At 37.7% G+C, this 26117-nt stretch overlaps 1 protein-coding gene across 3 annotated transcripts in view; it reads right to left on the bottom strand.

Moving 5' to 3' along the window:
- Nucleotides 1–5039: 5039 nt before the first annotated feature.
- hivep2 (human immunodeficiency virus type I enhancer binding protein 2) overlaps nt 5040–26117 on the bottom strand; it is a 192398-nt gene continuing 171320 nt past the window's right edge. For all 3 annotated transcript variants that reach the window (XM_012963691.3, XM_004914605.4, XM_002937214.5), the window contains 6 exons: nt 19399–24700; nt 17596–17747; nt 16246–16421; nt 12766–12867; nt 11139–12022; nt 5040–6997 (listed from right to left, as the gene is read on the bottom strand). In XM_012963691.3, the coding sequence (XP_012819145.1) occupies nt 6203–6997; nt 11139–12022; nt 12766–12867; nt 16246–16421; nt 17596–17747; nt 19399–24420 (7131 nt within the window). In that variant the 5' untranslated portion in view covers nt 24421–24700 and the 3' untranslated portion in view covers nt 5040–6202. The remainder of the gene's footprint in view (nt 6998–11138; nt 12023–12765; nt 12868–16245; nt 16422–17595; nt 17748–19398; nt 24701–26117) is intronic.

The raw sequence follows: 26117 nt of genomic DNA, 5'->3' as shown, positions 1-26117 counted from the left end.
TGAAAACTATTTGAAGTTTTTTCTGTGTTTAAGGCTCTTACACACAGATTTTTCACCCTCTGTTCCCCTGTGGTAGATCAATCCTGTGTTCCACCACAGGGTGAAATACTCATTCAGGTGAACGCAAGCACCAAACACAGGGTATGAATTGCACTTCATCTATTTTATATTTCAAAGCATCAAGCCTCATTCTACCAGCCAGGTGGCAACTTAGTTTGTCAATAGCTGAAGTTCTGAAGTACCCTCCCCTAAGACATTAATATACAAATTAAATAAAAGTGGACCCAATACAGAATCCTGTGAGACCCCAGTAATAACCCTATTTCAAGTAAAAAATGTACCATTAATAACCACTTTATATGATCCTGTAGCCAGTTTCCTATCTGTGTAGAAACAGTATTAGTTTAGAAAGAAGCTGTTGGTGGGGCACTGCATCAAAGACACTGGAAAAATCCCCAATAACCAAAAATAATAGCGAAAGATTTCTAAGATAAGAGTTTGCTCATCATCATAAAATTCATTAGGGAAATACAATAAAAGTTAACAGAAAAAAATATGCGCAATATGAAAACAATACATTTTTCCTTTGTGCGAATTTAATACAGCTTTTGCAAACCTGATTGTATTTAGGGGCCCCATACACCTGTGAAAAAAAGATTGCACATTTTAAAGGAATTAGAATGGTAACTGTGAGCCAGGCCTGATTCCACCAATCTTTCAAAATCTTGTGGAAAGCCTCAGAGGAGTAGAGCAAAAGAACAATTAACTTCATTTTAATACCCTTGGGTTGGGAATGAGATGCTGGTCAGCCAGTTGTCTGAAAACATTTGGCCGTATAGTGTAGTTACCGGCTGCTAGAGTAAAACTACTGTTTTATGGGGACGATAAAGGGCCCTTTAGAATGAAAAACTTAAGCTGTCCATACACAGGGACATTCTATTTAGTCAGAGTAATTACTGATAGGGAGGTTCCATCCATTTCTGATTTGGACAAAAACTCAATCTAAGTGCAGAACTGGGTTATCAAGTATCAAGGATGGTTACCAACGATTAAGAAAACACATTAAAGTAAGGCACACTCTCGCTATGCCCTGGAAATGCAGGTGAGAGAATTTCCAGTTTATAATTATGGCATTAAATTGATAATTTGTCATTTTTATATAATGCTGACACATTTATTCAACACTTCACTTTAAAGTGTTCATCATTAATAACAGTTCCTGTTCCAGTGAAGCTTACAATCTAAGGTCCATATTACATTCACACAAGAGACTAGGATCAATTTCATCATGTTTTGGAGTATAGGAGATAAGTGCCAGTGGAGTACAAACTGATGGCAGATTTGTTACCTTTTTCTCAGAAGAACTAAAGCCTAGTTAGGTACATATGGTACATGTATGGGACCTGTTATCCAGAATACTCAGGGATTGGAGATTTCCAGATAAGGGGTCCTTCCGTAATTTGAATCTTACATAGGGTTGAAAAAAGACCAGAGTCCATCAAGTTCAACCAATCCAAGTAAACCCAGCACACACAACCCACATCTACCAATCTATACACTCACATACATAAACTATATATACAACCACTAATACTAACTGTAGATATTAGTATCACAATAGCCTTGGATATTCTGGATATTCTTGGATATTGCCTTCCTCTGGATCAACTAGCAGTTAGGCAGGTTATATATAGGCATTATGGTTGAACTTGATGGACGTATGTCTTTTTTCAACCCAACTTACTATGTTACTATGATTGTTCAAGAACTCATCCAGGCCCCTCTTAAAGGCATTAACAGAATCTGCCATTACCACATCTCTAGGAAGGGCATTCCACAACCTCACTGTAAACATTATTTAAACCCAGTAGGATTCATTATATCTTAGTTGGGATCACGTACAAAATACTGTTTTATTATTACATAGAATGAGGAAATCATTTTTTTAAATTTTAATTATTTGATTAAAATGGAGTCTATGGGAGATGGCCTTTCTGTAATTCGGAATTTTCTGGAAAATGGGTTTCCAGATAACAGGTCCTGTACCTGTACAACATTTCTGCCCTTCTTGTTTAGTTAAACAAGTAGCGCCGAAATGTTGTACCTTATGTTTTGGGCTTCTGTACCAGCTCAGGGCAACCACAACCCTGCTGCAGAGAAGATCTGTGCCTCTTAAGATGCCCCCAGTAGATCCCCATCTTCTTTTCATGCTCTGTGCTGCTGTCAGTTACTGAGCTTAGGGACTGACACACACTATATTGTTTATATAGAATATACACAATAATAGTACATGGTAGCTCTGGAACCAGTACAATTAGCATCATAATATAACAATCAGCCCTGTAGAATCAACTTATTTGACAAGCGAGCCTCATTTTCTACTTGTATAATTTGTGACAACCCCTAACATTTTATTCTTAGCAGCTTCTCAAAGCTTACTGCACATGTAAATATCACTGATACTTCTAACAAAATCCAAGACGAGGGGCACCTGTAACAACTATGAAGGCCTGGATCATTACCACTATGGGTATGGGACCCCTTATCCTGAATGCTTGGGACCTGGGGTTTTCTGGACAAGGGATCTTTCTGTAATATGGATCTCCATAGCTTAAGTCTACTAAAAACTCATTAAACATTAATTTAACCAAACAAAATTGTTTTGCCATCAATAAGGATGTATTATATCTTAGCTGAGATGAAGTACAAGCTAATGTTTTATAATTACAGAAAAAAAATAAAATCCTTTTTAAAAATTCTAAATTATTAGATTAAAAGGGAGACTATGGGAAATGGCCTACCTGTAATTAAAATAAAAGAACGTTTTGGATAATGGGCTTCCGGATAATGGATCTCATATCTACGGGTGATAAACCTTTAGGTTGGTGCAAAAAGTTCAGTATATAAAATATGGAATTTCTAGCCTTGGTTATTTTTAGGGTTTAGTTCTTTAAGTTGGGAAATAAAAAAATGACCTAGAAGTAAAGTACGTTATTATAATTATTGCTATTTTCCATTATAAGAAGGCATTTCACATTTTTCAAGTGATCATTAACATTTATGGTGACAGATTCCTGAGTCTGGACACAACAATATCTTTAACAATAACGATTTATGACTATTATACACTAACTGAGAAAAACTGCAGGGATAAATAATGTCAAACTGTCACCTATGGCATTAATATTACATGCAAAACATTATTATGAAAATGTTGGTATAGTTATATCACCTTTATCAGTATATTTATCAACATCAGCCTCTCAGAAAATGATCTTTTAGGGAAAGCCAGGTTCCTCGCACCAGTGACAGTAAAACATTTTTCAGTTCATTTATCACTATTATATACACCTACAGGTCATGAGTTTTAAGCAAACAAAACCCCTAGGTTTATGTATTATATATATATATATATATATATATATATATATATATATATATATATATAACATAGAAAATAAAGAAGCCGCTCTCACAGGACTTATGTGAAAAAATAAAGGTTCCTTTAATGAATGGTGGACTGACGTTTCGGCTGAACACCTCAGCCTTTCTCAAAGTGTTCAGCCGAAACGTCAGTCCACCATTCATTAAAGGAACCTTTATTTTTTCACATAAGTCCTGTGAGAGCGGCTTCTTTATTTTCTATTTTGTTTCCGGATTTTGGATGCTGCACCCAGGCAGAATTTGTGCTTTACACGTGAGTGCCAGTGATCTCTATTCTTATATATATATATATATATATATAAAATTGCTTGGAGGAAAGCTCTTGCAATTCCTGTATTTAGGTCTCTTTCAAGTTGTAAATTATTTGAAAGTTTGTCAGGAGATCACATTTAAGGCTATGTTCTGGAAAACAACATTAAGTTGTTGTAGTTATTTTTTAAGGTCTGTATTTATTGTTGCCATTGACAGTCTGTTATCCTCGAAAGGGTTAAAGAAAAGAGAAGAGGAAAAAGAGGGTAGGGATTGTGGAAAAACCATTGTGTTATCTGTAATTTACATCTCAGTGTAGTTAAATACATACACCCAGATCTTAGTTCGGTTCATGGTCATGGTCAGAGTTTACCAATTTTCTCTCTTTCGTACTCGGCACGACGGCTACGAAAAAGTCGCGACAATTTACGAGCAAGTCGTAATGGCTACGAAAAAGTCGCGACAATTTACGAAAAAATCGCAAAATACCGATCATTACGAAAAAAACGCATTCGGACGTTCATGGATTAGTAAATGTGCCCCATACTGTACTTTGGTGTCTGAAACCATTTTTTTAACTAGGCCTAGAAGACAGGCCTCAGGAGACCTAATACTAGGACAGTCCCCCCCCCCCCCATTAATGTATTAGTGTTCATTTTAACACATTGTTCATTAACATTTGAGGCTTAAAGACTGTTAACAACTGTAATAAAATTTCACCTGCTGGGAACCTATAAGCATTTCCAGCAATTTGATCTTTTTTCCCAATTAACAACACTTTTCTGGCAGCCAGTACAATCTTCTTGAGTGAAAGGAAAGTGTTATGGTGGCCATACACGCACCGATAATATCGTACGAAAACCTCGTTTCGTACGATATTCGGTGCGTGTATGGTATGTCGGCGAGTCGACCGATATCGCAGGAAGCTGCTGATATCGGCCGACTTGCCGATCGGACCAGTTGGAAAATTTTGAAGGCGCCTGATCAAAATCTCCCTTCAGAGCTGAATCGGCAGAAGGAGGTAGAAATCCTATTGTTTCTACCTCCTTACCTGCCGATTCAGCCCTGAATGGTGTGTGGCACATCTGACGATGTTTCGTGCGACCGATGGTCGCACGAAACATCGTCAGATCGCTACGTGTATGGCCAGCTTTAGTGTATTGAGACTTTATCAGTGCTGATGTTTCAAGAAATTAGACAGTGTACATCCCAAAATCTTGCTATCAGCTTTAAGAGAGATACACATCTGTGCCCCATACAACAATAATGAGAACTGATAACCTAGATAACTTCATTTCTTTCAGCTCATTTTCAAAACATATACATAACAAATTTACCACTCAGCATTTACATTTACTTGTATATTTATTTCTTTTTTTTAAAGAACACTCCTTAATGATTTGTAATTCCATATACAAACTTGGTTTCACAGAATTATAATCCACTAAATAGCACAAAGGATAACCCAAGTTCCATACAGTTAGATGTGCTTTGCCACCTTATATAGACACTCTATTCAAATTATATGGTGACAATGTGTCCAACTGAGAGTTACATATAATTGTACCAGTGATACACTTGTACATATACATGGGGTGGAATGTTTGCCCATATGTATGATTTGCGAATGCAGAGCCACATGTTCACGTAAGACCAAATACTTGTGATATATTTATAACTTTTATACAGCCTTGGGAGAGAACCTCACAATAGCACATAGTTGTACTTTTAATGCTTTACATTACTATTATTTTCAAATCACAACCAGCACTTAAGTTATTGTCAATTTAGCAAACAAGGGACGAAGAAATTACAAGAGTTAAGAACTGATACACCCTTAATCGTTTTTGTTTAACCAATGCGTAAGTGCATAATAAGATGATATTTCATTTTAAATACCTTGCTTACACTATACATATTTTTGTTCTAATTACGCAACAGTAAACCCCATGCTTCACATAGAAAAAGTAATTCACAACATTAAGAAAAAATTTACATTTTATGAAACAAAGTAAATAAATATTAGTATTACAGGATCAGAGCTGTACATAAAAGCTGTTCAGTTTCAATCATATAAAAATATGTTTTAGTGCAACCTCACATATATATATTGATGCTATATTTTCTTTACATTTAGACCCAAGTGTCCAAAAAAAGAAAGAAAATTACAATTATTACAAAGCAGTTACACAAATTCTAAAATATATACAGGGTACTGCTAAAATGCTTATAAGAATATAAGCAAAGTAAAGAAAAAGGCACAAACATCTGTACATTTAAAAGTACCAGACCCAATACAAGAGTTTCAATTTTCATTTTGGTCAGGCTTAAAATAATATACTGTGTGTGTTTGTGTGTGCATATATACACACACACACACCCATGTAGGTACGTGTATCCAATATCCTAGTAATTCTTTTAAGGACAAATTCATGTTTAGTATCAGACATGCTTTGAATGTGTTGTCTACAAGAATAAAAAGATCATAAAGTCTACATGCCCATCCAATTCAATGTGGTTTACTTGATTCTGCTGTGTCTTTTACCTCTTGCATGCTTGATGGCTCATCTTTCCTACCATGAAAACCTAACTTTTTCATGTCCATAGTTTTACTGTAGAATTTGGAATGGGCTGCTGTAGATTGTGATGTACCAAAACTGTCTTTATCTCCGTGCAAGTCAACATGGGTGGTTGAGGCGCTTGCAAGTGCAGTGCCTGCCTCAAGTCCACTAAAGTGCCTAATGCCGAGCTGTGAACATTCTGAAGTTTTTTGATTCGGCTCAGGAGGACGAGACAGTAGGTCCCGCTTTTGCGGTAAACCATCCTCTGTGGCAATCCTCAGGCAAGCAATGGCTTTTGTACAAGTGCGTATATTTTCCTCCTGTTCCCGTTCTGTGGGTTGGGAGCTTTCATCTGTAGGACTTTGTCCAAGAGAAGGTAAGCAAGTGGAGTCAGACTCAGATGAAGAATCTTTTAGGGAGATATTAGAAGAATGTTCATCAAGGTGCAGTGGGATACTCGGACATGACTCCAAAGACATACTTCTCTTTTCATCTGAGCTCCTCTCGTGCAAGTGTGTGGCAGAAGAATGAGAACTGGACTGAATTGTAGAATTTGAGTGGATCATTTGAATACCACCTATAGGGATCATTGGTAAAGGTGCTCGTACTTGTTGCTGTGAGTGTAACGGGAGGTGGCTGAATACATAATCTCTATGAGCCTCAAGAGTTTGGCCAGGGCTTTGATGTCCAAGAATAGTTTCTGGATGAGGACTTGTATAAGGTACCTGTGGCCAGTTCCGTCTCTGCAAGAAAAAAAAAAAGAAAGATATTTTATAGCTATTTAAATGCTGAAATACATGCATGCAGTGGTTAAATGAAAGAAACATATTTATCACCATGTCAATTATTTCAGAGAGAAAACTAGACATGAAAATGTCAGGAGTTGTCATAAATATGATGCTTATGGCACATTAAAAAAGTTTGGGGCAATAACTATTCCAATGTGCACTTTAATTTTTAAAAGCATTAATACTGCTTGATAAGTGACAATTCTGGCCATCTTGTTGACTTGTTTTTTAAAGTAAAAGTAGTGGTAATAAAACATGTGTTCCGCAGGCCTAATGTAGAGTGAAAAGATGGTCTCCTTATTGGAGTTTCTGGTTGCTCTGCTAACTACTTTATTATAACTTTCACTCCTAGAGTGAACTATTACAGATCTTTCCTCACACTGCCTTCCCCTACTATGGCCTTCCTCCACCTCAGGCTCTCCATCACCAACCACCCCATTTAAAAGAGGGTATTCAAAGAAAATTAGCACATGGCGCTTCCCTTTTATAGACTAGGGAAACCAGACACCCCTTTATTGATTATATAGGCAACTGAAGGGCCGCCCCTCCCCACAAAACTGTAGGCCCTGACCCTACCCTCAGGTCTAAACTGGCCAAGAGCTGGTTTACCAAAAAATATAGAGAAATATATTTTGTGTGTGTGTGTGGTCCCTAAATACTCAGCAATGAAAATATCCCCACAAATATAAACAGTTCACAACGCCAATTGGAATAAAAATGTGAATTACGTTGTCAGTAAATCCAGACATGACAGCAGTTTATATTATATGAGCTACTTGTCATTACGTCAGTCACCTAAACCCAGTCAATAAAGCTTATATTGTTCTTAAGTTCTTAGTAACAGATACTTATTATCTGTAGTATTTCTCACTTTCCACCTTAAAGTGGACCTGTCACCCAGACATAAAAAGCTGAATAATAAAAGTCCTTTTCAAGTTAAACATGAAACCCAAATTCCTTTTTTAAAGAACACATCCATACCCTTTATAAAGACATTTAAAAATCCCAGCTGTCAATCATATATTTCCTGCCCCGCCTCTATGCCTTAGGCATAGAGGCGGGGCAGACAATACCTTTAGCTTTCTATTCAGCACTTCCTAGGTGTCACTGCACTTCACACTTTTCCCCTCTCTCCGCATCACCTAATTATGTAGCCAGTGCATGGGTATGGGCATCTGGTCCTTTAACAAGATTAGGTGTGATGTAAAGCTTGCCTTACTAACAGTGTCCACAAAATGGCAGCTGCCTTCTTGCTGTTATTGAATAGTTCCAAGACTGAAGGCAACAAGATTTATACTATCTGTATAGTGTAAATAAGGTTTATTTTGCTCGACTAGCATGATAGAAAAGAATTTGGAGTTTTTTCTTAGGGTGACAGGTCCCCTTTAAAGCATTAAAGGAGACATTTTATATAAAGTTCATATTCAGTTATAATATTCATCCTCCCACAAAATGTGAAATGATGCAGAAAGAAAGATGTTTTGAAAGCATTTTACCTCCTAAAACTGCCATTATATGAGAGCTGCAGAGACAACCACTCAAGTCTGAAGCCAGAGCAAAATGAGACATGGGAGTGTCCTTCAGTCTCCTACAGGAACTGGTCACAGCACTGACTGACAGGCTTTACTCAGCAGCAGCAGGGAAAACCCCTCCCTCCTTCTGTGTCTCTCTGCTTGTGCTGCTGCCAGGGGAGGGGAGGGGGGGGGGAGAGGAGCAAGTAGAGCAGGAACAGACTGTCTGTGAGCTCGCTAAGCCCCGCCCACTCTATGAATATTCACTTCACTGTAGGTGAGGGTGTCATAGAAGTCTATCAGGGCTGGCGGCTCTGAGCCGATATACTGAAGAGTCTAAACCGGAAGCTGGCATAAGGTCTGGGTAGAGCACAGTTTTCAAGCAGTTATGGACATATTTGAACCCAAAGGTATTAAAATAAAAGCACTTCCTTCTATTTTACAGTTTTTTACATGGTTTAGTGCATTGTAAAAATGTATGCTATAATACTAGAATCCATCAGACTGAAAAAAGTGCAAAGTTTTTAGTAGAACAGAAAATCTGACACCATTTTGTTAAGCCTGCATGTATTTACTGTAAATACCATCTAAAAGTATGGGGGAGGTGGTCAATATCCAGTGCCAGAAAAAATGTGCAGTGGAGTGTCAACTTTTGCAAAAAATAGTGCTGATTTGATCTATAGATCATATGGATCTATGTATCTATAGTATGCTATTTAAATTTGTAAAACGGTGATGGTATTGCCTATGTCCACATGAAGATGGTATGGACCAATAGTACCATCTGTGAGCATGAAATACTTGTCAATAGTGTCAACAGGTGTGGCAGATGGCAACTGGTCCTATGTAGCAATGTATTTCTATACAGGTATCAAACCCCCTTATCCAGAAACCCCTTATCCAGAAAGTTCCGAATTACAGAAAGGTCATCTCCCATAGACTTCATTTTAATTAAATAATTCACATTTTTAAAAATGTCACTGTAATTATAAAACAGTACCTTGTACTTGATCCCAACTAAGATTTATTAATGCTTATTGGAGCCAAAATAATCCTATTTGGTTTAATTACTGTTTAAATATTTTTTTTCGCAGACTTAAGGTAGGAGATCAGAATTATGGAAAGACCCCTGATCTGGAAAACCCCAGGTCCTGAGCATTCTGGATAATGGGTCCCATATCTGTATATGTGTTTTCTCTGTGATGTAGTTGTCATTCCTAATTTTAGTAAGCTTTATGTCACGTCAAGGCAAAATCAGTATGCCAATCATGTTGCCACGTTTTTGTCCCTTGTTCCTTTTCCAAATGAGGAACAGATCATAAATAAATCGGTACAGAAAATATATGTGTGCCATAAGCTGGAAGTATGTTAGTCTGTTTACAAAAAGGCATTAAATAAGTCATTTAGAATCATAAGATTTGATAAATGCTGAGCTACTAAGCCCTTAACTGTGTAAAGTGAGGAAACATCAATTGTGGCTAAGAGAACATCTGTCAAACAGATCCAGAATCACAAACATACAGGATGGGTGTATATATTCTTAACTAACGGTTATAATGATCCACATAGATGGTTAGTGATTAGTGAAGAGCAAATGTTTTTGCCAGACATGGATTAGCTGCAAAATTCTGCATTTTGCCATTTGCAAATTCTTTGCGAAATGAGGCAGATTCGCTCATCCCTATTAGTGATTGTAAAGGGAGCCCCTTGCAGAGAGTTTGGGTCTCCCTGTTGTACAGTCCTGTTTTTTTTGGACATTTTTTATTTTAGGTAAAGAATGGGGCATAGGGAAGTCCTTTTTCAGAAATGAGTAAGTAGTAACAGAGATAAAAATTATTTTATAATGCACAATATGGACACTACTTATAAGGCTAATCTTTTAGACACTGCCGTTGTGCAGATGTGTTCTTCTTTTGTTTCAATGAAATATGGTATGTGTACTGTTTTGCAACATTGCCACTAGATTCGTAGGAGCCATTGCTTCCCTAGTGGGTTTCTTTAAATGTGCAGCTTCATGGGTGACACTAAGGGCCAGATGCTTATTGCTTGAGCCTTCAAGCTTTATTATAGAATCTGTGAGTGAGTCCATTGAAAGACCTGCCAAACAAGCAGATCTTTAAACAATATGCCCAGTTTGAGGCCAAATGATAAGATCATAATAGTAAATGCAGGCCATCAGGGTGAGGGCTGTATCAAGGAGCCAATGCCAACAGCAACTGACAATTTCTATAATCATTTGTACCATCCCAGAGGCTCAAACAATAATAAATACACCCCTAAATGCTTCCAAATTAGCAGTTTGGCATATAAAGGCTTGTAAGAATTTTTGTGGACTGAACATTACATTGTTGTACCTTTATTTCTAATGGTTTTTCACATCTTTGCACTGTGGGATTATCACATTTTAACAACAAGTTGTTGACATAACTGACATGTATAGATTCATGATGATAGATTCATGATAGTTGTATATCATGCTATAATCCTGCAATTGCTGGACAACACCAACTAAAGATCTTGCTGAACACTGAATCAACATTGAAAGAAAATAGAAAAAGGAAAAAAATACTGCATGCATAACTTACTCCTTGCCCCAGAAATCCTGAATCTGAGTGCAAATAATGAGTTATTGGCAAACTTGAATTATGATGTAAACGTCTTCTTGGTGAAAGTGCTCTAAATGTGGCCATATATTTTCTCTCTCGTCGTGGAGAAATATCCCGTCCTGATGACAGATCTTTTCCTGGAGACACTGGCCTCAATGGTGAGAGATGTCTCCGTGGTGATACGTCCCTTCTTGGAGATAATTCCCTCCTTATTGCAGCTTCTTTTCTGGGTGACAAGTGCCTCAAGGGTGATGCATCTCTCCTTGGTGACAAGTGCCTTCTCGGAGACATATCACCCCTTAATGACAAATATCTTTTAGGTGAATTATCTCGGCAAGGAGAAGAATCATAGCCCGGTGAGGAATGGCGGCTACAAGATGAGAAGTCCTTGGGAGAGGAGCTAGGTTCAGAAGTAAGCATGAAGTCCTCATCCATACCAACAGGTACATCCATTTTACCACGGTCATGCTCCAAATCTGGAAGAAAAAGCCTTTGATACTCCATCATTTGCGAATCTCCACACATAGCATTTTTTGTCATGAGATGTGTAATTTGAATACTGGGCATTGTGGATAGGTAACTCATTAAAGATGAATGCCCTATAGAGGTTTCAGGTGATGCCCTTTGGGATGCCAAAGTTGCAGTTACTGGCAAGGTGGAAAATCTGGGTGGCTGTGGGCTAGTGCTTCTTGACCTAGTCTTTGGTGTTATATCTCCCTGATTGTCATCAAAATCTTCATCATCATCATCTTCATCCTCATTATCATCACCGTCATCCACGTCTGATTCCTCAGCATCGGAGAACTGATGATCTATGGCAGGACTGCTCTTTTCAGAGTCTTTCTGTGTATCTTCAATGCTTCCTAAAATAACAAATAACAACCCCATAAGTCAAAGTAAAAGGTATTCTTCAGGCCCAGTTACAAATGGAACTTTTGGAATTATGCTTTAAAAAAGTAGACAAATCTAGAAACCCATAGCAACCAATCAAAAAGTTTTAAATGTAAGACCACTTATTACATTACCCCCATTACAGGACAAAAGCCATTACAAGTGAAAAGGTCCTCAAATACAGATATTATATAAACTGTATGAAAGCAACATAAATGTGCCCCTTGCAAACACTGACCTTTGTAGTAATTCTGAATATTTATTCTGTAAGTAATGTATGTTTTAACTTAACTTTTGTAGGGATAGAGATGATTACAGATGGGTGCACAGCTGAATATTTTTCCTCAGAAACCTATTTAGAACTAATCACAGTGATATACTGTACTTTTTTCTAGCCCACTTACTGTACCCCGTGAAACATGGATTCCCATCCAGGTTACAATGTGTGATAATAACTGGTATTCACTGCTTATTTAACCCTTTATAGTGCAGATGGTCATGCATCATAGAATCTACATTGTATATCTATTTGCTGATTTCTGGTCCTTTTTAATAAGATTTTTTTTTAAAGCTGTACATTTGTAAAGCTCCTTTAAATGAATACACATGGAGATTTGTCCTATTCTAAATTTATCCTCCACTGTTAGGCAGTAGTGTGGGCGATTCATCGTCTTACACAGGCTCCTGAGAAGCTAAATTAACTCTGGTGACGTACCTGATTCCTCCGCATCAGCATCATCTACAGATGTCATTGCTACTCCAAGCTCCAGGCATTTCTTCATATGTGCTTTCGACTTCATATGTTTTGTTAGATTTCCTGCAACAAGAGAGGAGAAAAAAAAACCCAATAAGATTGCTGCATTATGGAGGCTGTTTCAGGTCATTTATGTTTATCTCACTATGTTTCTGTTCAAATATAAGCCTGATTCTCTTGGTTTTCTCTTTTAATAACAGTTCATGTAATAGGTAACCATGTTGAATGCTGCTAATAAAATATGATGAATTCCTGTTGCTAAGGTACTGTTTTACCATCTTTCTAATATTACACTAAATACCAAAGCAGGCTTTATTAACAAAACAAAAAATCTGAAATGGAATCTAAAGATGCAGGGGCGTAACTACTGAGGACGCATACCCTGCGGTTACAGGGGGCCCAGTAATATTTTCAATATTAAGAAGAATAGGTCAATTTACTAATACTTTGGGGCTCTGTAACATCTAGTCACGCCGCTGTTGTTTATCTTACATAAAAAAGCAAATATTTGTGATAGTGTTTCCATAATTGCGTCAAGATCATGACATGAAAAAGCCCAAATGAAGCACATACAGAAGAATTTGAACCAGGTTCAGATATTAACAGTTTCACTTGCCCTTCTGTGGCTATGCACAAACACGAAAACCCACTATGATTTTCAGAAAAATTCAGTTCATAATGTTAAAAATGCAAGTACAGGTATGGGATCAATTTTATGCAAACCCAGAAAGCTCTGAAATTCAGTTTTTCACAGTGTCCTTGTACTGTAGCATAAAGCTATTGCATTATTTTAATGTTCAAATGATTTTTTAGTATCCTTAAGGCACAGCACTCTAAATTACAGAAATACCCCTTTTACAGAAAACCACAGATTCCAAGCATTCCAGATAACAGGTCCTATACCTATGTACAAGTGGATATACAGTTAAACCAAAGACACTGAAACAAGCACTCTTTTCTAGTATCTGGTGCCTCTTACTGAATTGTCTACTTTATAGTTCATTAAAGGAACACAATTTCATGTTTTATCGAACTTTTAATAGATTACATACAAGGCCAAGCTTACATCTAGCAAGAATCATATTACAGGCAATATTGATTTCAACATTTTCAATGCAAATCCAAGCTTCAATTAATAAAAGTGTCCCTGAACTAGTGGCATCAAATGGAAGTGGTTTTCTCTGCAGATGAATATATGTGAACACTAGCTATCATGACTCTATTCATAATTAATGCATGTACGGATGGAGTGGGCCACCAGGGAGTCTGTGGGCCTTTACATTATTCATAAACTTGAAACTGACCCACTGAAAGGACCATAAAAGCAAGCTTTTCTCTGAACATCTCTCTATTATCCTCCATGTGTCATCTCCCTGTAGCACTGCCCATAACTGTGCATTTACTGTCATGGCCAAAGTGAAAGCTGCAACATCAGAATCTACTGTTATGTAGTCTTATGACTGTGCTGCTGTCTTGCTGCAGACAGATTGGCATTCCAAACAGCCTATAGCTCATAATTAGGTTACATGAGGAGTCTGCAAGTCTCATGTACATATCCAAGGAGTGCTAGTTCGCACATGAGCAGATATAGTGTTTTGTACCAATGCTCTACATAATTTATACTGCTATAGAGCAAATCGAGCTTTCTTCTGCTAAGTGAAACACATACTATGTAGCAGGTCGGCATGAAACAATATCTTAAATGGAAAATATTTTTTAAAAATGCTTTGCCTGATATATAAATTAACAAATTAAGGGAAATTAACATACTGAGGGTACTCTAAAAATGAAAGTGCCTTAGCATCAAAGGTATGAGCCACAACATTTACTCCTTACTTGTCTGTCTGTCAGAGCTTTGTTATATTTGTTTGACCTTGAACCAGAAAGGACAAAGGAATACAAAGCCACTTTGCATGGAAATTAAAATTCATTTTGGGCCCTGCTTAAATGTGCAGTTTCTGTGTTGTGGCTCACTCACATCTCAGTTCAATATTTGAGATGTACCAAACCATTGCTTCCAGTAAATTAGACCATAAGCAGCATGTAGGCGCAAATTGTACCATCCCTCCCTTCATCTTTTTAAGGTAGCTATGCCTCAGAATCTATTCACATGGTAGTTCAATTAAAACCAATTAGACTGTTTCCAGTAACTCTAGACTGGAACCTGATATATCTCAAAGGAATGCACAACAGTAGCCCTTTATTATTAAAAAAAAAAAAAAAACCTGTTATTGCACTACTAAGGTAGAGAGCATTAATGACAACAGCTCAGCACAGCAACTACTACAGGATAAGACTGCAGTTGTCTTACATGACAGCACATTAACTGGGTGCACTGTTGTCTATCAAGTAACTCTCATTTAAGTTGTCTATTGCAGTTGATGCATAAAAAGACAGACACTAGCAGGACTAAATCTGAGAATAGTATAGACCTGAAACTAAAGTAGAATTAACTGAAAAGATTGGAGAATAATTTATCTTAAGCTGAAAAGGTATTGGACCTGTTATCCAGAATGCTCAGGACATTTGACAGATACAGAGATTATGGGGCCGATTCACTTAATGTCGATAAAAAGAGCGCTATTTATAGCATGTGTTAAAAATGTTATCATTTCTTGTTTTTTGCGACTTAAGGCTTCACTAAATTCACTAAAAGGACACTTGTCATAATTAAGAAGCGATGTTCTTTGGGTTATTTAACTTGCGATGATTGATTTTCTTGTGTTATTTTCCGCTGTGTGGGTTATTTCCCACCGCGTGCGATATTAGTGCACGATATTACGCACGTAACCATTACTCTCTGAAAATTACCATTTCCCTGAAAACTGGAGGATGCATCACTCTAGGACGATCACATACACCAAGTAGGTGTTAATATTTGCTCAGATTAAAGTGATATTTTGCGCGTTTAATGCTTCATATGTGTTTGTGAATCATGCATTAGCGTTAGAAATAACGCTTTGCGATGATGCATTTTTTTTTGCGAATGTGGATTAACGCATGCAAAGTGACTTTGATGAATCGGTACTTATTTATCGCATGCTTTTTAACGCAAAAAAGCATGCGATAAGCGTTATTGACCTTTAGTGAATCGGCCCCTATGTTTTTTAATTATTCTTTTTTTAGTTCCCTGTGCTGTAGGTGTAGCTACATTGGCATCTCATAAGATCTGATTGGAAGGGGCATGGAAGAACAATCGAAATATAGTAGAACAAAGTATAATTATACTCTAAATCTCTTAAAAGCAACATGAAGCCATGCTTTATATTAAAACAGATAATTGACATTATAATTATAAATATGATTTATGTTCATCCACTAAATACTGATAATCCTGCAGCTGCAGTAATGAACTGAAACTCCCAACCCATTAACTTATTAATGGTCTACCCACAGAAAAAATGTGCATCATGAATGGGCCACATGATTTTCAGGACATACCTTTTGTTTTGAAGGCAAAGTTGCAGAGTTTGCACACGTAAGGTCTTACATCTGTGTGAGTGCGGATGTGTTTCTTCAGCATGCTTGGCTTCTTGCAGCGTATACCACATTCTTCACAAATGTACTTGCCCCGTCCTCGTCCTCTCACATATACATAATCTTCGTTTGATTTGAAACTATTGTTGAGAAATTCCAAGACTCAATTCCAAGACTCAATTCCAAGACTCAAATCAAATGTTACCATTTTTAGATTTTTTCTCATGAGGTACATGGCACAGAGTTAAAGATCACCTGACTATATACAGGCATAAACAATTAAAAATTTTTTTTTTAAAAGCTTAACAAAACATTGATTTATTTTGGACTACGGTGCCCAGACAGCTTTACAGAATGGAAGGCACAATCAAACCTAGATAAGACAGAGAGTGGCATTCTACTGACATGCATGGGCAAAAGGGTGGCATTGCCAGACTGGATTTTATGCATGTATCAAATGCAAACCAATGGCCTTTACATGTTACAACAGTTTTGTGTTATAGATAGATAGAAGGAAGCCCTGGAATCAACACCTGCCTTATTACTTTAAGAGCAAGGCTAAAAGACCCATTCTAGAATATGCTGTGAAGTTTTGGTCTCCCGTGTTCCAAAGAGATATTATTTAGTTAGAGAGGGTGCAGAGAAGGGCAACTTGAGTTATGAGAAGGACTAGCCAAGTTGGGGGTTTTTACTCTGGAGAAGGGGAGATATAATAACTATGTATTCATATACTGTATATGAGGATCATATAATAAACTCTCTTTATGCTTTATCAGTAGGTCTTTCCAGCATACACAAGGATATCCTTTCTGGCAGAATCAGTCATGCTGGAATTAGACAGCTTTACGAAGGGTCTGGATGGCTGTTAGTGAGTGATTAAATACAAGGTTAGTACAAACCAAAGCTGATCTAGGGACTGGTCCGATTGCAATTGGAGTAAGGAAGATTTGTTTTCCCTCTCTAAGGCAAATTGGAAAGGCTTAAAGGTTCTTAACGGTTCTTTTTGCCTTGCTTTGGATCAACTAGAAGTCAGATAGTTTTTCAATAGAAGTTAAAAAAAAAAGATTAAACTTGATGGATGTGTGTTTTTTCAACCTGACTATGTTACTATGTTGTTAAACCCTCAAAATTAAGAAATAAATGGCTATTCAATTCTAAAGCAAACCAATAAAGCAATGAAAAAGTAGATCCAGCAGAAACCATTTTTAAGGTGTGGTAAACATTGCTACTGCTGAGTAAAAAAAAATAACAATATATAATATGTTGTGCTTTGTGGTACTATTCCTTTAATTATGTAATCGATTGTTGTCTTACCCTCCTTCAAAGATTTTAATGCGCATTGGCTCTGTTTGTTTAGCAGAAATGTCTTTCTCTCCATGGGACTCTCCTTTTGTCCTTTCTTTGCTTATTCCAGCAACCTTCTTTTCCAATTTGCTGCTAACCAGTAAGGATGCTTCAAGTTTCATCTAAGAACAAATAACAGATTTGTTTATAATATGCTCTGCGATACCCTGTTGTCTCAATCTGGACGTTAGTCAGTGCTTTGCAAAACTGCAGGAACTTTATACGACACATTATGAACAGGTGTTATGTAATAAAAGGTGCAAGGTTTGCTACAGGTCAATCACCTATTGCAACAAGCAGCAGTATATTTTTATTTAGTTAACTTTGTGAATTTATTAGCCCTGTTTCTTCCTGATTGGTTACTACATGGGATCAAGCCTCTTCCCGGCAAAAAAAACAAGACAAAATTCCCAAACTGCTCATTTATGAATACTGTAAAATTTGTTTCTGGGCAGTATCCCATGGTAACCAATCAATTTTTTTTTTCAATGTTCTGTCTGCAGCAAGCTGAAAAAATGTTAATCAATTTGTTGTTATGGGTTACTGCCCTTGTGTTATACAGGCTGTCAACTTGACAGACAGGAACATATGCCTGCCAGTCAGTCATCAGCAAAGATCACAGTCCTTGCAACAAAGGGATTACCCTTAACCAAGTGCAAACAAAGGCCACAATCAGACATTTTTTAGCTCTTTGCCCACTGTGCGGGGCATTGTGCAAATAACTGCATGCCTCTGTGCTTTGTTTCATACTGCTCCTTGAATTATAGTAAGGCCTATGTTTGGCCATGCTAAATTTTAGGGGGAAGGTATGTAGGTGTCCCCCCTTCCTTCTTACTACCAGCCCTTAACTTGAGCATCACTTGCACATGAAAATTAGGAAGCTGAAGGAGGCGCAGCCTGCACTGGGGCCATGTACACTGTGGGGTGTTTTTATTAACACTGGAGACAAACTTCACCGGTGATGTTGCTCATAGCAACCAGATCAATCAGGTGTTTGCTTTTGTTTTCTTACTTGTGACTGTTTAAATCTAATTTATGATTGGTTGCTATAGGCAACATCAATGGTGACGTTTGTCTCTTATATTAATAGATCTGTGCAGAGATACAAGTGAATATGCAAAAAATGCATTTCCTTAATAAATGGTTCACCTTTAAGTTAACTTTTAGTGTGTTATAGGAAGGCCAATTCTAAGCAACATTTCAACTGGTCTTCATTATTTGTTTTTCATAGTTTTTATGCCGACTCTTTCAACTGGTGGTAACTGACCCCGGCAGCCAAAAAATAATTGCTCTGTGAGGCTACCGTTTTATTATTATTGTTAATTTATATTACTTATTTTAAATTCAGGTCCTCTCCTATTTATATACCAGTCTTTCATTCAAACCACACACTGGTTGCTAAGGTAATTTGGATTAGCAACCAAATAGCTGCTGAAACTCCAAGCTGGAGAGCTGCCGCACAAAAACTGAAATAATTAAAAAAAACTACAAATAATAAAAAATGAAGGCCAATTGCAAATTGTCTCAGAATATCTAACTCTACATCATAGTAAAAGTTAACTCAAAGGTGGACAACCCTCTTAATTGCAACCACATATATGTCAAGCAAATCAGCTAAAAATGCAAAGAAACCTATATTCAACTGTATTAAACTTTCCATACCTCTGATAAATTCATAAATGTTTAAAGTCCACTTTACTATTATGTATCTAGATTAGGTGTATCCATTTCCTATTCAACTATTTAATTTCATGAAAATGATTATGTTATTACCTGTGCAAATTGATGCTTCCAGACATTTGATGATGTTAATTTGCCAGCTCCAAATCTATTCATGGCAGCAACGGTATATATTTCTACTGTGTTTTTTTGCTTGGATCTAAGAAGAGCTAAAGAAGTTCTGGTATTAAGTCCTGAAGGGTTGGGATTGCAGGAGCTAATACACCATGAAGCATAAACAGATGACTTTAGCGTTGCCTGTTCCACATGGCTGGGTTTAGCATAGTTTAGAAAGCACCAGCTGACAGTTGTAAGTGTACGTAAGCTTGGGAATTGAAGAATATTATGTAACTCTGTGCCGTCTTTTATAGGACCAATAGTAGCTCCATCTACTAAACTGAGATCCAAAATACTAACTGATGGCTTGTGACTCTTCAGTGGGTCTTCTTCAAAAAATTCACTTGGTGTACTCTGTGGGCTCAGGCTCATATTTGATGCTGTTTCTTCATCATACAATTCATCAGGTGACATTCTGCCTTCAGGACTATCACTTGACTTTGACTCAGCCACATCTAGTAATATGCTCTGTGGTGAGTCTGAGGATAAGGGTGGTGACGATGTTCCGATAGAAGGCAGATTATCCTTCTGCTCTGTTGTACGGCCTTGCCTTACCAACTGAGGTTTTGAGGTACGTGTCAGATCCTTTTTAATGTCAGAATTAGTTAGTTCTACTGCACTTAATTCTTTAACAATTTGTCCGTACATTCTTTCTTCTTTGACTCGTTTTTGCTGTTTGGTCTCCATAAAAAGCTCCAAACTGCTGGCTGGAGAAAGCATACGTTTTCCTCCTCCAAAAGTAGCTACACTATCTGAATTAGAAGCCAGACACAATGGGATTGCAGAGTCTAAATCAAATGTTGGCGGCACTTTCCATATGGGATGTTCAATAGCTCCACAAGGGCCTAGCATCTGAGCAATGCTAAATCCGAAACCTTTCATGGATGCATTTGTTGCCAGTGTTCTTTGTGATGTACTGCCATCCACTTTGCAAATTACAATCGGAGGGTTGCTGGTCTGTGCATGAGTAACAAGGATTTGAGAAATACTGGTATACATGACACTTCCATATGATGGCACATGTGTATGAATTCTGACTGGAACAACTGTTCCTGTTTGCAGTGAACCAGTACTCTGAGAAACAGAAACTATCTGAAGGCTTTGATCAGTAGAGTCACTTGACCCACCACTGTGGTCTCTCTGTAATTTTGAAACTGTATTTTTAGATCTATGTGCAGATGTTTCTAAATATGCGTGATAGCCTTTTTCTCCACCATGCAGGTAACTGACAGGTTTACCTCCAGTAAGCTCTTGGGCAGGATCAAGATAATAGGAGTGTATGGTAGACTGACTAGGCTGCTTGAAGTAAGTCTTTTGTAATTGCTGTAAATGGTGCTCAAAATGCCTTTGCAAAGGATCCACACATGTAGGCCACATGAAAGGGTGATGAATAGGCAACTGAGCCATACAAACAGAACTGTAAGGTAACTGAAATGCATTATGCACTGGTGGATATACAGTTTTCTCCGGATGGATAAATGTACTCTGCTGATCTTGTAAATGTCTTTTGGGAATATAAGGAGTTTGATGCAGTAAAGGATCATGAGAACCAGCAGACTGTAAATAGTGTGATGAGGTACTAGTAGTAGGTTGTGCAGAAGTACCAATAAGAACATTCCCAGTATCCTCAGACAGAACACTTGTAGAACCTGGTAAAGAAGAAGGTGGTGAATGATGCCACGGAATCTGTGAAGACCTTCGACATATATGAGTTTGCTCTGAGGGTTCTTGATTTCCAGCAGTTTCTTGCTCAGTTTGGGTATTTTCTGGGAACCCACTAAAAGAAGCCTGTCGCACAAGAAAGCATTTTTTTCTCTCACGATTTGGAGAAAGGGTAGTAGTGGTGGCCCCAGAAGCTGAAGCATGAGTTAAGTTTCCATAGTCAAAAGACTTGCTTCGAATTTCAGGAATTTCAGTTAGGCTGGGACATGGTATCTGTTCTGATGATGAGCGCCTCATTTCTTTGTGATGAGGTTGCCCTGGTACAGAAAGGGAATATGAACCAGGAGGAACAGTCAAAAATTCTGCCTGCTTTATTTCATCTTGCTTAGTAAATGTTGAAACTTTCAGTATCTCTTCTCTATCAAATGACATTGAAAAGCTTGAGCTGTGGGATAAATTACTCTCTTGACTTGGACTACGAGAGAGACTTGTACCTGTTGAATCAAAACTGGATTCCCCAGATGAGTTATCCATATCAGCTAGCCGGAGACGTTTCTTTTTGGGGGGCAGTTTTTCAGCAGGTAGCTGTGAAAGAGTTTCACTTCTTTGGGGCCACTGGAATTCTTCAGGTGGTTTTTCTGGTTCTTTTACTGGAATTTCTGGCTCCTTTTCGGGTTTGTCTGGCTCCTCTGTTACACGAATCTCAGGTACTGTAATGTTGTGCTGGCGTACTAATCTAGGTGGCATGTGATATGCTGATTGTTGCGATTGCTGAGATGGAGATGGCCTTCCTGAAGTATCAGCGATTTCTCCAGATTGTGTCCATTCTGGACTTATTGAAGACATTGTGTTTCCACTGTCACATGCTTCAGAAGGTGAGGAAGGCTTATCTTGCTGACAGGCTAGAAGCTCTGTAGATTCAGACCTTTCAAATGAATTAGGCCTGCTCAAGGAGTTTGTATGCTGGATTACAGAAATTACATTACCCGGAGGCTTTTTACTGACCAGTTCGGCATTTTTGTCTGGATCTAAAGAAGATTCATCTAATATTGAAATGGGACTACCTGACTGATGATGAAATCTAGAAGCAATATCAAAGGGTTCTTGTGACCCACTGTAAGGATATTCTTGCCCTGAAACAACAAGGCCACCTCTTGCAATCTCCTGAAGCTGAGATTTTATATCAAGGTCTGAGTGCATTGGGCTGCCTAGTGAACATCCCATAGGAATATCTTCTTCATCACCCACACTTTTTTCTTTCCTGCGCTTTCTGTTTTCAACTGTTATGCCAAATCTAGAGAGTGGAGGTGCTGTAACATCAATAAAGAATTCACCAGATTTAATTCCACTTATAAATTGTGACTCTCGGTATCCCTGTTTGTAAGCCTCAAAGTCATCCCATCTTTTTTGCTGCACTGCTGAAATACTTAAATCATATATGCCTCTCTCTCCTGGAGCCATTTTCTTTTCTTGAGGTAACAGGTTTTTTTCATGTGCTGTTTTCCTGTGGTATGAAAAAACTGCATTTTTGGGCACCCTGGCATATGGATCAAATTCAGAATGACCCTCTCCAGCTAACTCAAATGCCCCCTGACGTCTTAGAAATCGCTGATGGGGATTACCACCAGTCCCAGGGTAAAATACATCATCAGAACCTGTAATGCGTTCATCGAATGAATGACTTCCTCTTTTATTAGGAGGAATGCTTAAATTTGTTCCAGAACATGTTGGCATTGAATTGCTTCTTGTAAGTGTTGATGCATCACCAGCAGCTAAAAGACCAGAAGGTTGGGCCTGTATTTCTGAGTATAATTTGTTTTCACTTTCAGCAGAATCTGCAATCAACTGGTTCTTGGAAAACTCAGAAGTGTGAAATCCAGTAAATCTGCTAGATTTTAGACTTCGGAACTTGCTAGGATCAGATACATTTTGTCTTTTTGTAATGAGTTGAGAAATGTTTTCTTCAGTCATGCTAGGATTTACAACTGATAAGTTGGCTTCTTGACTTGTTAAAGAAGATCTAGGCCTACAGAATTTGCCAAACATTATTTCCTCATAAGATGTTGCATTAGTGTTTGGAGGACTTATTGGCTGTTCTGCACTTTCTGATCGTGAAAAATAACCTGAATCAGTGCTTCCTTTACTATGTGGGCTTAAAAGATTTGAGGATTTTTCAGAATTTTGCCCTTTATTTTCAGTCAATTTCAGTGCAAGTTTTTGCCTCACTGTGTGGGATTCATCAGCTTTACTAGTTACATGGTTAGCCAATAAATCAGATGATATAAATGTAGAGTTTTCACTGGATACCTGACTTCCAGGTTTGGGGATTATTAATATTGGCACTTTTATGGGGCCTCCCGATGATTCTTCTGAAGATGTATGGAAACCAGAGTCCAATATTTCTCCACTTCTGGAAGTCAAATCAAGTTGAATTGGGCTACTTTTTTCTGGGCCCAAAAGCAAGTCATCATCCGTGTCAGTGCTCTGTTCTCCATCAGAATGTATTTCTGTTTCAACATCAATGCAAGCAGCATCTAAATCTAACCTAGACACAGCAGAGTCTGTGAAAGGAACTAAGCCAGCTTTAATTGCATGGGCATGTGACTTCCTGTGTTTGTACAAATTGCTTTTTGTTTTAAAAGAAAAGCCACAGGGCACACATGGATATGGGCGTTCTCCAGTATGAGATCTAATATGTTTTTTCAACACACTAGGTTTGGCACAAGCTCGGGTACAATAGGGACATATATATTTTCCGGGTTTCTTAGGTTTTTGTTCCTTTTTATGAGAATCTTCTGATGACTCAAGAGATTTTTGTGAATATTGGCTATAAGTGGAAGAAAGTCCTGAAATTTTTTTCCTGGAGAATGATGCACTTTGCCCACCATGCATTTGGAAAAATAAATCCTCTGAAGGAACAGGCTGCAAATGACTATGAAACTGGTAGACTGGTACTTCTAAACTCTTTGCACTGTGCACTAATCTTTGTTGATGCAGCGTATGCTGAGGAAAAGAATGTGAATGGCGAGGTGTATAGGAACCATGGCGCTTCTGAGTGTATTGCTTTTCTGGGATATGTGCAGTATCAATTTGTGAAGTAACTTTCAGAGAACTAAAATGCTGTGGGTTTCCAATACGTTCTGAATGAATTTGTGGTTGTATCTCTCTTTCTTGACTGCTATAAGTGTTCCTTGTTACAAGAGGGGAGCTGTCTTGTGTCCATCTACTTCGTATTCTGTCAGGATCTCTGGACCTTGAGGTAGCCTCTTGTCCTAAAATGCTGTCTCCAGATTCCATGATTCCAAAAAAATCTTAAGTGCTAGCTTCTAACAATGTTATACAGACACATGGAGTGTGACCAGTTCTTCTTTTCAAAGTGGTAATGTATCCATGTTTCTTTTCCAAAGCATTTGAATATCATATATATATATTCATATATAAGTGTTAAAGAACATTAATGGACAGACTTTACAGGTATTTTAAGGGTGCGATGTGTTTGCTGATAACTTTAAAAAAAAAAAAAACAGTTGTTTGCTGTTTCACTAAAGTGCAGGTCTTATCAGCAATGTCAGGCAACCTAGGAAGACATAAAAAGAGAACTATTAGTTCATGGCTATAATGTTCATTCTACATTACTGAAATCCGCAATTAACTTTTATTTCTAACAAAATACAACCACAAAAGTCATCCATTATTTTTTTCTGAATAAAATCTCTTATTAAATGAATCCTATTTTTTTCTTATTACATTTGCTTGCAACAGTTACAGCACTTTTTAAAGTTGCAGAAACAAGAAAAATTGCCAATTTTAAACAGTAACAAGAAAAATTAAAGGGCTTTGTATATATTTAAGCATCATGTATTAAAGCCATATATTGGTAGAAGTACAGGATCTGTTATTGTAATGAGCACCAGTTAAACCAGGGTTCAATGCCTGAATATAGGACTTCATCTAGTGCCCTTGGGTGCGCTATTAATTGCCCTCAGGATTCTGATTCCACTTGCTGCCACCTGAATTGACCTTTGCCTGTACATTGACTAGTTAACCCTTTGAATACCACACTTAGGACTTTCTGTGTACTGTCTGTACCCTGGCTTCCTCCTTGGTCCTTACTTCAACCCCGGCAGGTGCCAAAGCAGGCCCTGTCAGTTATCTGGAAATCCCTTACAAAGAAAGCTCTGAATTACGGGAACATTATCCCATAGTCTTCATATTAAAGGAACAGTAACATCAAAAAATTAAAGTGTTTTAAAGTAATTAAAATATAATGTGCTGTTGCTCTGCAAAAAAATGGTGTTTTTGCTACAGAAAAGCTACTATATAAATAAGCTGCTGTGTAGCCATGGGGGCAGCCATTCAAGCTGGAAAAAAGGAGAAAAGGCACAGGTTACGTAGCAGATAACCAGTAGATAAGCCCCATATAATGGGGGTTTATCTGTTATCTGCTAAGTAACCTGTGCCTTTTCTCCTTTGAATGGCTGCCCCCATGGCTACACAGCAGCTTACTTATATAAACTATAGTAGTCTTTCTGAGGCAAACACACCAGTTGTAGAAATGCGGGGCAACAGTGCATTATATTGTAATTACTTTTATACACTTTCATTTTTTGGTGTTACTGTTCCTTTAATAAAATAATTAACTTTTTAAAAAATGATTTCCTGATTTCTGTAATAATAAAACAATACCTTATACAGGTATGGGACCTGTTACCCAGAAAGCTCGGGACCTGTTACCCAGAATGCTCGGGACCTAAGGTTTTCCAGATAAGGGATCTTTCCGTAAGCACTGTACAATGCTCTGTTTTATTATTACAGAGAAAAGGGAAATCATTTTTAAAAATTAGAATTATTTGCTTATAATGGAGTCTATGGGAGATGGCCTTTCCGTAATTTGTGGATAATGGGTTTCTGGATAAGGGATCCCATATCTGTACTTGATCCCAACTCAGAATTAATCCTTATTTGAGGCAAAACAATCCTACTGGGTTCATTTA

The sequence above is a fragment of the Xenopus tropicalis genome, chromosome 5, assembly GCF_000004195.4.
Source record: "Xenopus tropicalis strain Nigerian chromosome 5, UCB_Xtro_10.0, whole genome shotgun sequence".
In the NCBI taxonomy this organism is placed as follows: Eukaryota; Metazoa; Chordata; class Amphibia; order Anura; family Pipidae; genus Xenopus; species Xenopus tropicalis.
This window is presented reverse-complemented; position numbering and strand designations above follow the sequence as displayed.